Source organism: Delphinus delphis, chromosome 12, assembly GCF_949987515.2.
Source record: "Delphinus delphis chromosome 12, mDelDel1.2, whole genome shotgun sequence".
Taxonomy (NCBI): domain Eukaryota; kingdom Metazoa; phylum Chordata; class Mammalia; order Artiodactyla; family Delphinidae; genus Delphinus; species Delphinus delphis.
The window spans coordinates 85,362,382-85,376,994 of record NC_082694.2 but is presented as its reverse complement, the minus strand read 5'-3'; the positions used below and the strand labels follow the sequence as shown (position 1 = coordinate 85,376,994).

Sequence of the window (14,613 nt, the reverse complement as noted above, 5' to 3'; positions counted from 1 at the left end):
TTGGGGGGACTTGAGGCTCAAAGACGTGGGGTTTTGTGGTTCTCCCCTCAAAATAACACGCCCCAGGGATCAGGAAGGTGGAAATGTCTGTCTTCCGAGACCCAGAACTTCTGACTCTTTCCCTTAGTTATGTTTTCTCATCCAGAAATCCAGCACGTGAAGAGATGGACCTTGACTTGCACACCTTAACATCCCCATCAGCTTTGCACAAAGTGGGTGCTTGGTCACTTCCATTCTTCAGTCCTTGTCAAGCGCCAGCCTGTGCCAGGTGCCCTGGGTACCTGGGGGAGATGAGAGCTTCCAGTCTCTTACTCTCCTGATCCCATGTGTAGGCGCGAGAGAGGTCTGGGTTGCTGTCATTGGGATGGAAAGACTTGTAATCGCAGTATAAACAGAGGTATGTGACGACACAGAGAAGGGAACTCACCCGGCAGGCTTCAAGGGGTCACTTGAAGAAAGCGTGATGGATACAGCCCCATCAGGAAGGGCAGGCAAAGGACGGGGTGTCATGGGGGGTTCCCACAGTGACATAACTGGCAGGGACTAGAAGGGCATCAGGCCAGAAAGATGCGAATGTGCAGCTGTGCTTGGATGGTGACGTGCAGAGAGCAGGGCAGCTTGGGTCATCCATCTCCCACATGAGGCCAGAGATGTGCAAGGAGCAGAAAGCTTTGGGCCTAGAAAGTGCATGAATCTTCCAGTGAGACCAGCTTCTCAGCAGGGCATTGTTTGCATAGACAGCCACAGTTTGGACACTGCAGGAAGGGCACTTGGCTGTAATTCACAAGTGTTGACTAGTCCTAGGGTCCGCCCCACCATTAACAATGGGGGGCCCTGGGCTAGTTCCTTTCCCCGTCTTCTCTGATGCCCTTGTCCAGGGAAGGAAAGTGGGACTCTTTAGTCTCTGAGCTCTCAGACTGCACGGACATTGTCACTTGCCAGTCCCACTGGCACTGCCTTTGTGTAGGCATTAAGAGCTTCCGGTGGCATGAGGATCCTGCCCGTGACCCAGGAAGCCTGCAGAGCTGGGGCTCCCAGCGATGGTAACAAAATGGTAGCAGCTGCAGACGGCACGTCCTCACCCTGCGCTGTCCACAGGTAGAGCGAGGGCATCTCTCTCGGTGACTTGTGGGTAAGGAAGACACGTGTGTTCCCAGGGAACCCTCTGGCCTCCTTGGCTGTGTGACCGTCATTGCTCCTGTTCTTGGGGCCGGCGAGGTGGGGCACTGCTCACAGGCTCTGCAGGCTCTGCAGGTGTGGTTTTCATTTTTACGTCTGGATTTAGGGTCCCTCTAAAACTTCCCCTTGTGGGTGAAAGAACAGCTTCTCTGATTGCCGGTGGTCTACCCCGTGCCTTGCGACATGGCCGCACTTCCCATAAGACCCTGCCAAGTGGGCAGGATTCTCCATCTCCTAAAAGGGACACTGCAGCTCAGAAAGACGGGGCCAGCTGCTCTAGAACGTTCACTGGGTGTGCCTTGACTCCGGTGCATTTGGTTTTTGCATTAAAACCTGATGCCTGTGCATTAACCATGCAGAAGAAAGTGCTGACTCCTGGTATCAGCTTTGCTGACAAACATAACAGAGAACTGAAGGGCTGCTGGGAGGCATTTGCAGGCCATGTCCTGGGTCACGGGCACTGGGCTTCCTTCTCATGCCCCCAGATCTCAGTACCTTCCTACCCAGGAAGGACACTTGGGTCCCTCTTTCTCTCTCCTTGTTCTGTGCACTTGATTCTGAATCTCAAAGCCGACCTCCCTGTTCTCTTGCAGGAGGCCTATCCACATCCTGCTGCAGTCAGGGTCCTGGAACCCTGCCCCACTGATGGCAAGACACCCAAATGGGCATTCTCGGTCTCCCCAGCCCCTTCTTATTCATGAGATAAAAGACAAACAAAAGTCTTGGTTTCTCCATTCGATGGAATAATCTTCAGTCCTTTGGAAAATCTAGACAGCTGAACCTAACGAGACTGGGTGAACAGAGTACCCCTCTGTTAGAATTAGCCCTCAGGTACCACCTATTCTGAGCAGTTGCCCATGTACTCCCATTGTCACACCCTCAGACCCTCAAACTCATCATATCCTTGCATCCCCTTCTCTCACGTGCCTTCTTAAATTCACATGCACACAACACACAGATCCCACACAACTGCGCACGAAACACACTCATTCTACTTTCAGGAAGAGTTCAACCCAAGGTTTATCTGTTGCTTCTGCATTTCCGGCCTCCTGGACTGTTGGTGCAGAGTAAATGAATATCTGTTGAGTGGATGAAACAGAGGACCCCTTTGTGTCCCTGACTCTGATTTCCATGTTAACCCTGCCCACCACAGCCGGCTCTGTCTGGCCTTCCCTGGGAGCTCTTGGTGATGAAGGTGTGGTTTGGTGAAACGCTCATACTTGCTTCTCCGCGGCTTAGGAGAAGAGAGACCTTGTCCTACACACACGGCATCTCCTGCAGCTCGTTTAGAAGCCCGAGGGTGAGGAGAGCGCCCTCCCTGCGGAGGAGAGAATGGTGTCTTCTCCCCAGAAAGGCCCAAGGACAGCCAGGGAGCAGAGCACTGAGGTTACCTGGAGCAGGGCTGACTGTGGGGCTGCACCTGGTCTTCAGCAAAGCCGAGGGGTCGGAGCTCAGGGGAGCTTTAGTCCAGGAGACAGCAGATCCTGTGGTCTGTCAAGAGCCGAGGACAAAGAGAGCACAGAGATGAGAGTTGGGTTTTGTTTTCTGGGGGTTTTCTTTTGGTAGAAAGTACGTCTGAATTTTGTTTTCCTCTAAAACTTTTACAATAGCAACCTTCATACTCTGGACTCCCCTGCTTTGGGTAAAGTCCCATTCCTGCAGTCTGGAGCAGCGTCGCGGCCAGCACGTTCACCACGGGGCCGGCTGGGTGGCCTGCTCAGGTTTCCAGCCCCTGGTGGCATGGCCGGGGGGCGGGGGGTGATGCAGGAAGCATCCTTGTCATGCCTGCTGTGCCAGGCAGTGGCTCCCGCCTCCCTGAGGACAGCTCTGTGAGGAAGGGCTTGCCCTCCCCGCCTGCAGAGATGCCTGGGATGCCACGTCGTCCAGCTGCTCTTTGGCAGTGACCTGAGGTCCGTGCCGCCCTGGGTCTCCCCTCCTCTGCACGGCTGCTGAGTGTCTGTGTCCATGCGGGTGTCGGCTTGTCGTGTGTGTGAGCGCTCGGCTCCCCAGTTGTTGGCATCTGCCTTTCCCTGCGGCGTTGTTAATCCCTTGCATTCTACCAGCACTCACAGGCACAGGGACTGGAGAGATAAACAGTTCTTGCTTTCAAAGAGCCTGCCTTCTAATGGGGAAGGAATGTAAGCAGACCCTCAGTGATGGAGGCTGAGGGGATGCCGGGCAGAACACGTGGTGCGTGTGCGGGCACCATGCCGGAGCACTGCGGACCCTGGGGCACCGACTGCAGAGGCACCCTTTTCTGTCCGCCAGGCTTGTCTCATTCCACACCGTGGAGGACGGGGGCTCAGAGAGGCACAGCTCCGGCTCCAGTCACACATCTGGCAGGCGGGTTCGCTGGCATCCCAACCCAGGGCGGGGATTCCGGGGTCCTTGCTGTTTGAACACTGTTCGTGGGGGTCCCACCACAGTTGTTTGGACCTGCCTGCATGGACTGTTTGTAAACAGTGGATCTTGGTAAGCAGAAGCTACTCAAGCACCTTTGAGCACAGTTTCTGGAGGTTTCTTTCAGCTGTTAGCATCATCAGTAGCCAGCAGGCCTCCAAGGGAGAAAGCAGATGAAATTCAGGCTTGCTGCAGACTTTACATCAGGCAGCGGTGTCTGCGTGGCCCCCTTCTCCTTGGCAGAAAAATTCTGGCACAGCGGAGGTACCTTAGCAGATCAGCAGTGCTGCCTCTGCCTTTGGACCGGGTTTCAAAGACTTGGACGACAGAGTGGAAAACGAAAGGCCTGGAACATTCTGTGGCTCTCAACAGCCCCCCTCCCTCCTCCTGCCCTTTGTGTGGTAGACGCTCCTTTGCTGGGACGTCTTGTCCCTCCGGCCAGCTTTCCATCTCTGGGATGCCTTCCTGACCACCCGCGCCCCTGAGGTGGGACCCCACTGGAGCCCCCAGCACAGTGCGTCTTAAGGATCTGCACCCGCATCTTTTCCCACAGGGGCCTTGGGGTCTTGATGTCATGGAATGTCCTGGCATCCAAGCATCAGGGACACATAAAGACACGGTCTAGTTTGACTCAGACTTTGCCACTTTAAAATGCATACAATGCTTTGTACTGAAAGAAAAATAAAAAAACCTCATGAGGTAACAGAAAATAAGTAATAAATGATTGCTTATGAAAGAATTCTTGATTGGGGAGGAAGAAGACACGAGTTTAGAAAAACAAAACCCTCACCTCTTTGGAGTCCGGCACACGTGGGTTTGAGCTCGAGCTCCTACACTTACAGACTCCACCTCTGGGCTCGTTTTTAACCTCCCTGAGCTTTGTTCTCTCCTCCATAAAATGGGAGTGATTAACACCTCCTAAGAGCCTCCCGTTTATTTAGTTGGCTAACACAGGTAGTGATGAACACAGGGTCCTGAGGCATTTGGTTACAGAGAGCTATAACTAATATGATGGTAGGAAGTATCAGTACATCAGTGTCTGCCTTTGTCATGTATATTTTGACTGAGGTTTCTCTGGCGTACTTTTGTGCTCGTTTCAAGACATCTTTTTGCTATTAGATTGAAAACCATAGCTTGTGAGTCACGGTCTGCTTTATATCTGGAAGAAGCCCGGGCTTGTTTTCGGTGGGTGCTTGGTCAGACACTTAGATCCTCATCTCTTTTTATATAGTAAACAAACGGATGCTTCCAGAGCACAGTCATTTTGCAAATTGCATAGCGGCCTGCTAGTGGCATAGGACGGACGCTGCTGGGTAGTCCTCCGCAGACGTGACGCACTGCTTGTTGATATGTGCCGTCTCTTCAACAGCGTCGTTCAGACTCGGAGATGCCCCCGGGTGTGTGCTTCACACCAGCTTTCATGGTTGCATTTTGTAAACCTTCTCTCGTCACGTACTTCTCTGCACAGTACTGTGAGAGTTTTCAGCATTTTATCAGTTTATGACATTCCAGTGTCCTCCAGAGACTCAATGTAGACAAACTTAATTGTAAAAAGTAAAATGATGATCTTGTTGCTAAGGTTCTGACTTTCTTTTCACCTATGACTGTAAGGCATCTATCACCCAGAGAGACACACCGCAGGTAACAGCGGTCCCTCTCACTTAGCTGGTCTGTGTGTTGGGAATTGTGTCGGGTGCTTTTGCATAGTTTCTTTCTTACCGTTGCAAAAGCCCAGCAAGATGGGCATCTGTATTCTGTAGTCAAGGGGGCTGTGGCCCAAACTCTTCACGTAACCGGTCCGCGGCTCTGCCTGGAAGGGCAGGGATTCCAGGTGTCTCTGTAGCTCTGAAGCCTGCGGTGTTTCTCTGCCTCAGCCTCTGCCCCCAGCCCCACACGGGACATTCGCTTTCCAGTCACCTCCCACCGTGAACAGACCTTGCTGTCGGGGTTCAGCACACCACCAAACCCTGGTGCCGTCCTCCTGAAGAGGTGCAGGCCTGATGGAGGCTCGGCGTGACCCCCTCCCTCCTCCTCTGCCCCTCCCTCGTTCTGGGAAGCTCCCGTGTTGGTTTTGATGAGTTTACCTCTGAAACCTCTGCCATCTTAGGCCTCAGAGGCAATGCCAGGACTAGGCTCATCCTTACTCGGTTCTCTGGAGCTCTCTTCATCATCACTGCATTGGTGAAGCATAGATGATCTGGGGAAAACCTGAGTTCAGGGCCCGCGTGGTCACAGGGAGCTTGGATAGGACAGAGGCATACAGGGCCCTTGGGTCGTAGGCACCCAGGCTGCAACTGACACGTGGAGTCTTAGCATTCTGTTCAGTGCTCTTGAGAGAGGCTGTAGGAGGTGGGTCTTTTCGAGGACTACCTTGATTTCTATTTTTTAAAGGAACTGCCATCTTTAGAGTCTTTAGTGAATGAAATATTCTGGTTTTGCTAAAGTGGTGAGAATTACCCATTTAGATCAACTGTCATTTATATATTGAGCATACACTCTTGTCCATGTAGTCTTCTAGACTCTTTCTCTTTTTGTTTTTTAACATAAATGTATTTACTTATTTACTTATTTATTTATTTATTTTGGCTGTGTTGGGTCTTCGTTGCTGCGCACGGGCTTTCTCTAGTTGCGGCAAGTGGGGATTACTCTTCATTGCAGTGCGTGGGCTTCTCATTGCGGTGGCTTCTCTTTGTTGCACAGCACGGGCTCTAGGCACGTGGGCTCAGTAGTTGTGGCACATGGGCTCAGTAGTTGTGGCTCGCGGGCTCTAGAGCGCAGGCTCAGTAGTTGTGGTGCACGGGCTTAGTTGCTCCGCGGCATGTGGGATCTTCCCAGACCAGGGATGGAACCCATGTCCCCTGCATTGACAGGCGGACTCCTAACCACTGAGCCACCAGGGAAGTTCTCGACCTCTTTCCCTTGCACAATATTTTTTCAACTCCACCATGATGTAGGCTGAACCACCCTAAAATGCAGATCCAGAAAATGAGGCTGGTAGAGAGGCAGACTTGTTCAAAGCACAGAACCACTGGAAAGTGCAGCTGGATCTGATTTTAGGCCCATCCATTCCTAGGAACCATGCATTCTTATAATGAAATGGATTAGACATTTTGCCGGGGGGAGGAAGAGGCTTAGGAAACAGCTTATGTGCTTTCCTTTTTTTTTTTTTTTTTTGAATTTTTGAATTTTATTTTATTTATTTTTTTATACAGCAGGTTCTTATTAGTCATCAATTTTATACACATCAGTGTATACATGTCAATCCCAATCGCCCAATGCATCCCATCACCACACCCCCTGCCGCTTCCCCCGCTTGGTGTCCATACATTTGTTCTCTACATCTGTGTCTCGATTTCTGCCCTGCAAACAGGTTCATCTGTACCTTTTTTCTAGGTTCCACAAATATGCGTGAATATACGATATTTGTTTTTCTCTTTCTGACGTACTTCACTCTGTATGACAGTCTCTAGATCCATCCACGTCTCTACAAATGACCCAATTTTGTTCCTTTTTATGGCTGAGTAATATTCCATTGTATATATGTACCACATCTTCTTTATCCGTTCGTCTGTCGATGGGCATTTAGGTTGTTTCCATGTCCTGGCTATTGTGAATAGTGCTGCAGTGAACATTGGGGTGCATGTGTCTTTTTTTTTTTTTTTTTTTTTTTTTGCGGTACGCGGGCCTCTCACCATTGTGGCCTCTCCCGTTGCGGAGCACAGGCTCCGGACTCGCAGGATCAGTGGCCATGGCTCACGGGCCCAGCCGCTCCGCGGCATGTGGGATCCTCCCGGACCGGGGCACGAACCCGTGTCCCCTGCATCAGCAGGCGGACTCTCAACCACTGCGCCACCAGGGAAGCCCCTGCATGTGTCTTTTTGAATTATGGTTTTCTCTGGGTATATGCCAGTAGTGGGATTGCTGGGTCCTATGGCAGTTCTATTTTTAGTTTTTTAAGGAGCCTCCATACTGTTCTCCATAGTGGCTGCATCAGTTTACATTCCCACCAACAGTGCATGTGCTTTTCTTGAATCGCTGTGACACGTAATAGTGTTATTATAATAGTGTAGTGGTGGTGGAATTATGAGCCCCAGTATTACACTGGGCTGTGACTGAAGGGAGGTTTGGAGACGCTGGTGAGATATTGTGCTTTGTTGTCCCTTCTCTGAAAGGTCTGGTTTCCCATGCTCTTTGAGTTCTGATGTAAGCGCTTCAATGTTTGTCTCAGTCACAAATGGTAGTGAGCTTGCAACTAGGGAAGGTCATGACCTTTCTTCTACTTGTTGTTTACAAAGGCTTTTTAAGGGAGTATTGGATTTTTACGACTAGCAGACAGTGAAGCAAGAGTAAACTGGCATTGGGAAAGGCCTCCTCGCTTTGGTATGAACTTTGCTTTGTGTCCCTCACTGATTTTTCTGACTTACTTCAGATGTCCAGCCAGACTGCCAAGTAGCGGAAGGTGGTAGCAAGTAATTGCCCAGTAAGTAAGGGGTCCCTGAAGGAGGATGGGCAGCCATACCTGGGTTCTCGGTGTGGGGTGCAGGGGCGACTTAGAGGCAGGCGAGGCTGGCTTGGAATCTGGGCTCTGCCCTTGCTGTCTGGGTGAGCTGGCAGTTCCTTCTTTGGTGACTCAGTGTTCACACCCGAGTGATGACATGGTCACACCTTTCCTGCGAGAATATTCTAAGGAGCACGTGAAACAATGGAATATAGGGGACTGAGCATGGCGCCTGACGTCTGATGTGTGTCTGAGGGACGCGGCTTCCCTGCTTCCCTCGATGCCTCTGCTCCTGACCTGGGCGCACTGGCATGGTGTTTGCCGAGGTCGGGTCCAGGGGTCCAGCCCGCATCCCTAGTCCCGGTGCAGAAGAGGTACCACGCAAATATTTGTTGAGTGAATACAACCCCTAATTTGGTCGTTGCTATGGCTACATGGTAAATATACAAAAAAATGCATTGGAACAATGTTCTTGATTTGCCCTTTTTTTTTTTTTAATGCCTCACTGCTCCTTCAGCCTTAGGGAAGTAAAGATGTTTACAGATATTTCTCTGTTTTGTTTTTTCTTTTTTTCAGTGCCTGAAACAGTATGTGGAACTCTTGATCAAAGAAGGATTAGAAACTGCAATTAGCTGCCCTGATGCTGCCTGCCCCAAACAGGGCCACCTACAGGAGAACGAGGCACGTTCAGCTGGGAAAACTGGGGTGCACGAGCCTGGGCTCCTCAGCGGATCGGGGGTTATGGGTTCTGTCTAGGCTGACCTGGCATTGTAGTCTAGCCCTCAGATTGTTATACTCCTTTTTCTTTTTTCCCTTAGATTGAGTGTATGGTTGCAGCTGAAATCATGCAAAAATACAAAAAGCTACAATTTGAAAGAGGTAGGTGCCCCAGTGTCGTAGCCCGTGACAGAATCCGGGTAACTTCGGGGAGTGCTTTGGGTGATTGTGATTATAGATCATTTGGCTACAGCAGAAGTGAAAACATGGATGTAAATTAGACTTCTAAAGTTCGGCTGTCGTTTGAATTCTCTGCAGAGCTCACAGCTGGAAGGCCTCTGTTGGGGATCTAGTTAGAACAGGAAAGATTCGTGAAACACAGCTTGCTTCTAGGGGTTTGGGATTTGGGGGGTAGTTTAAAGAGACCCTCGTGGGGCATTATTCTCCAGCCAGGTTAAGGCCTAACAATCTGAGAACTAATTCTTTGACCTCCGGAGAATTTAAGAGATACAAAGGCCTGGAAGCAAGTCCCAAGGTCACGCAGGGTGGAATCGTGGCGCTCGCCATCCTGACCGCACACACGTCCATCGCCTTCACAGGCTGCGTCATGCACGCTGGGACCAGTGGGTGCTGAGTCCTTAGTTCACCAAGTCTCCCAACAGCCCGACAAGGTTGTCTGTTAACCTGACACCCACAGGGACTCACTGACGTGCCCTGATTTCCATCTCTGGTGGGTAGTGGGGTGGGGTGTGGACCAGGTCCCCCGCAGTGCCCTGCCCAGCCCTGCTGGCTGGAGCCGGGCCGCTCCAGAGTTCAGACACGCTGAGCGTCCGGGATGGGTCTTTCTCTTTGCCGTCTGAAATACTTCAGGATCATAACATGGTACTTTAAAGAGTCTGTGGATTCTGTCTGGCCTCGTTTTCATATATATTCTGGACCTTGGGCTCATCTGAAAAGGAGCAGAATAAGACATGGGTAGAAGATGCTCTCTATGTAAAGCTTTATTGTGAAGATGCTGCATCCGGACTGTAAAATTTTCAGCTCAGTTTGTGAGCACTGAAGTTTGCTCCCCACTCTTCCTGGACTGGTTCTCGGTCCTTGCCTGGATCAGGCATTTATGAGAGATGAAACCCTGGGTGCCGTGTTTACAGGAAAACACCATCAGGATGGGAATGGAATGCGGAATAGACTAGAGTAAAGTGTCCAGAGACTCTTAGTTTAGCTGAATGTGGAAAGTTTTCTTTTTTTTTTTTTTTTAAAGAACTGCTAAAGATAGCTGCATTTCCTCTTGAGGCTCACTTCTCAAGAAACAAAAAAAAAAAGGTAATGTGTGGCCAACCTAAAAGAAATCAAACAGGATTTTTGATGGCATTGAAATTTGTTTTCAAGAGTTTATTTATTCAAATGCCATATATTGTTTGGTTTGGGGCAGTTTATAGCTTAAATATAATGTCATGTGATACAAAAGTCAGTATGTGGAGCAATAAAATTAAGTTGGATTTCTGAGACTTTGAGCGTCTTCTGAAAACATTTTCCAGTGGGAATCTTGACAGAAAGTGGCAGTTACTTGGGTTACAAGAAAATGAACTTTCTATGACATTGAATTTAAAAACGCAGCTGGGTAAATATTCCTACATAATAATTTTAACTGTGTTATTTCTTCCGAACTTTAGCTTAGTCAAAGATTTTTTTTTTTCCTCTGCATAATAATGAACCCAACTCGACTTAGGTTAAAAAAATATCTCTCAAACCCATCACTTTAAAACATTTTTCTAGCATTACGTTCAAAGCAGCAAAACACACAAAAAGGACTCGGACTTAATAGGACCAGAGACCGGTCTGAATGAAATGTTAAAATGTTAGGGCTAATAAAATACAGCTCTTGATTATAGCTGGTCACTGAGCAAATTCTGAGACAGGATCAGTGAGCAAGTTTCAACGTACTCCCTCCCTTTGAAATTCGTTTTCAAATGAGGATGGTGACTGGATTAAAAGTGACAGTTGCCATGATTTTCTGACAACCGTTAGTTACTAAAAAGTCCTATGGTTAAAGTTTCAAACACTGTCTTCCTGTGAACTTTGCACGTCTCATCTTATATCAGAGCCTTGATTTCAATCTGAGTTTCCCCACTCCTCCAGCCAGGTCCTTGGGAAGCAGGAAGCCAGGAGGGAGGCTGTGAGGTGCTTTCTGAGCACCTACTCTCCCAACTGGAAGACCCCCAAGGCTAGGAACAAACAAGCTTCCAGGGAAGGTCCATCGCCCTTGCCTGCATGCCCCACTGGACGACACACGAGCTCCTATTTGGGCGCCGACCACACCACGCTGCAGGCATTTGTTTATGTATCCAGGGCAGTGAGAATGGACCAATATGAGTGGGGATGCTGGGCCCTTCACAGTGTGCTTCTCAAAGGACAGCTGTGTTTAAGAAAGAAAAACATCTTTATGTGGCACATATATACAATGGAATATTCCTCAGCCATAAAAAGAAACAAAATTGAGTTATTTGTAGTGAGGTGGATGGACCTAGAGTCTGTCATACAGAATGAAGTAAGTCAGAAAGAGAAAAACAAATACCGTATGCTAACTCATATATATGGAATCTAAAAAAAAAAAAATGGTTCTGAAGAACTTAGGGACAGGACAGGAATAAAGATGCAGATGCAGAGAATGGACTTGAGGACACGGGGAGGGGGAAGGGTAAGCTGGGACGAAGTGAGAGAGTGGCATGGACATATATACACTACCAAATGTAAAATGGATAGCTAGTGGGAAGCAGCCGCATAGCACAGGGAGATCAGCTCGGTGCTTTGTGACCACCTAGAGGGGTGGGGTAGGGAGGGTGGGAGGGAGACGCAAGAGGGAAGAGATATGAGGATGTATGTATATGTATAGCTGATTCACTTTGTTATACAGCAGAAACTAACACACCATTGTAAAGCAATTATACTCCAATAAAGATGTTAAAAAAAAAAAAGGAAAGAAAAACATCTTTTCAAAGAGTTGGGCTTTTTGATAAGTAGAGCTATTAGGGAACTGCTTCATTAATCTATTATGAATATACCTTTGGGAGATGGGAGTTAAGATGAGTTTCTTCTAGTGTGCAAGAAAATACACTACTTGCCTTGTGTGAAAATATATACAAATATGTATATATATATATATTAAAAGATGCAATATTTATAATAGTTATATCATATGATATAATGTATCTAATGTATAGTACAACATATATATGTAATACATAGGTAGATGGACAGACATAGATATGTGTGTGTATACACATCCTGGAAAGAAAACCTCTGCTGTTGCCCGGTGTGGATTTTCCTGTTGATTGCATCCCATCTTGTACAACCAGCTGGCAGACTCCAGCAGCGGGGTGATGATGTAGAATTCCAATAGACGTCTGAGAGAGGAGCCCAGGCTGTGCCCACAGGGGCATGTGTGCCGGGCGCACGACAGAAGGGTGTTCTGAGCTAGCAGATCCATGGGGCAGAGTGTTTGCCCTCCACATCTCCCACAGGGAGTCTCTCCCATAGGGATGGGCGGTGCCATAAGGACCCAGGTCGCACAGTTGAAGTCGTTACCGTGGAAACCCTAACTGGGTTTCCTCTGCTGTGCGCTGCAGGATATAATTGGGCCTTTCATGAAAAGCTCCCCCCCCCACCCGCCGGCAGCCACGTGTGCCGTCTAAGAGGAGTGGACGGAAGATGGCGCTCTGCCGTGAGATGCAGGCAGAGATTCTGCTGGTCCCCTCCTGATGTCACAGGCTCCTCAGAGCAGACGCGGGGAGCGGTGGTAACTGGAAGGGTCTAAACTGGACAGTGTTGCCCCTTTAGGGGCAACAGCACTAAACACCTTGCCAAGTTGGCAGGGAAACAGACCCCGCTGAGGACGTACCTGCCCGTGTCCAGCTGTTGGAAGGCCGATCGCGCACATCCCGCAGCACTGCCCTCGGGGGCCGGGCACATAGGGGCCCCGTGATGTAGGTGCGGCAAACCCTGGCTCACCCACCAGCACAGCAGTACCGGAGGCAGAGCTCTTAGAGAAATTCCAGATGACGGAGGGGGAGGGCCGCCTGCTAAAAGGCACAGGACCCTGGGGCAGCGGCCGCCTCTGCATCCCTCCCTCTGCCTTCCTCCTGCCTCCTCAGCCCAGGGGCCTGCAGGCCGCTGCCCCACACACGTGCGTTTTCCCAGAAAACCACTGCCTCGGATCGGACAGCCAGAGACAGTCTTAGAAAAGCCCCCACTCTCAACTCATCGTGACAAGAACGAACTTTACTCCTTTGCTCACTATTAGGCGCATCAGGAAGATTTTACCTTATTATAAAGAAAAACAATTAAAAAGTATCACATTTTCCTGAATGCAGGTGTTCCTCTGTATTAGCAAGTCTTCTAAAGCTTCTGCCAGACCTACCAATTTGATACTTTTGTGCTGTTGATTAATTCACCTTTTAAAAAAAGTTAGATTAGGTTAGGAGTCGGCCAGCCATGGCCAGTGGGCCAAATTAGTACGGCCCCTGGCTTGGGGTTATAAATCAAGTTTTATTGGAACACTCATTTACGGATCAACACAGATGCCTTTGTGCTACCACAGCAGAGCTGAGTAGTTGGATGGAGACCTCATGGCCCTCAAAGACTGAAATACTTACTGTTAGCCCCCGGATTGGATGGTGAGATGGGTTTTAGTCCAGTTGTACCTGACAGGAGCTCATTCATGGCGGGCTGAATCCACATTTGATTGGGGAGCATGGCAAACACACGGGTGGCCTGTTGAGGTGAGGCCCGGACGCCTGCAGCTCATGACAGCCCCAGCCTGTTGGAGTTCCCAGTGACTACAAATCCTGTCTCTGATGTGGGTGAACCCACCCACCCTGGCCGTCGCTGGTCACGTGGCCGAGAAGCCTGCAAGTGCCTTTCACTGCTTCCAAGTTCCCAGCACAATGCAGTCCGTTCCTTCTCAAGAGCGACCCTCAGTGGCTGACTTGGAGGCCTTTGAACACACCCTGGAATCCTCTGGCCTCCCTTGCGGCGTTTTGGCCTTGCATCAGCATCCCTGTGGGTTCCTGCCCAGCTCTCCCTCCCGCTGGCCTGCATTGAGAGTCCAGTCACACTGGACAAAGGGTCCAAGGAACCAGTAACCAGGCTCACGGGAAGGACAGCTCGGGACCGTTATTTAAAGAAATGCGAGATATGAAAGCAGATGTGAAGGAATGGGAGGGTTGTGGTGTTCTGTTTTTCAAAATCAACTTCCTGACTGATTTCATCAAATCAGGCTTTTTAGTGACGTGGGCTCCACTTCAGAGGGAAAGCCTGCTGTTGAAGAGTGAATTTCATACAGTCCTTAGCTCAGGGCTTAGCTTTGAACTTGGGAGGGAGATAGTCATAAGTCAGAGGTCTGACCTTCGATGGGAAGAAGAATCAGCCATCGCCCTTCCCTCTTTCCCTTCCATCCTTAACCAGTATTTGGGGATGCCCGATGCACGCCCCACACTGGGCTAGGTTGTGAGGCTATGAGCCTGAAGGACGGTCCTGACTCCATGAAGCTACGTCCCAGGGCAGGCGGGCAGCGAGCAGCACGTGGTCCCTGGACCACAAGGCTTCCAGGATGTAGGGGCCCCTGAGCCACGAGGACTCTGGGGGTACTTGGGGATCTGCTGTCCCCCACGTGAGTGGAGTGGGAAATGGGGAGTGGCTGCGGGGGAGGAGGTAGAGCCAGATGGGTCCCGGATCGTGAAGGGGATGTTATGTCTGACCTTGATTTCCTTTTCTCCCTTAAACACGTGAAGTCCGTGTCCATCAGTCCGAAGCCCCGCCAG

General features: G+C 49.8%; 1 protein-coding gene across 5 annotated transcripts in view; it reads left to right on the top strand.

The window, feature by feature from the left end:
* Window positions 1–14,613, top strand: part of RNF144A (ring finger protein 144A) — a 115,061-nt gene that overhangs the window by 79,231 nt on the left and 21,217 nt on the right. For all 5 annotated transcript variants that reach the window (XM_060027151.1, XM_060027150.1, XM_060027149.1 and 2 more), the window contains exons 4-5: window positions 8,654–8,758; window positions 8,896–8,956. In XM_060027151.1, the coding sequence (XP_059883134.1) occupies window positions 8,654–8,758; window positions 8,896–8,956 (166 nt within the window). The remainder of the gene's footprint in view (window positions 1–8,653; window positions 8,759–8,895; window positions 8,957–14,613) is intronic.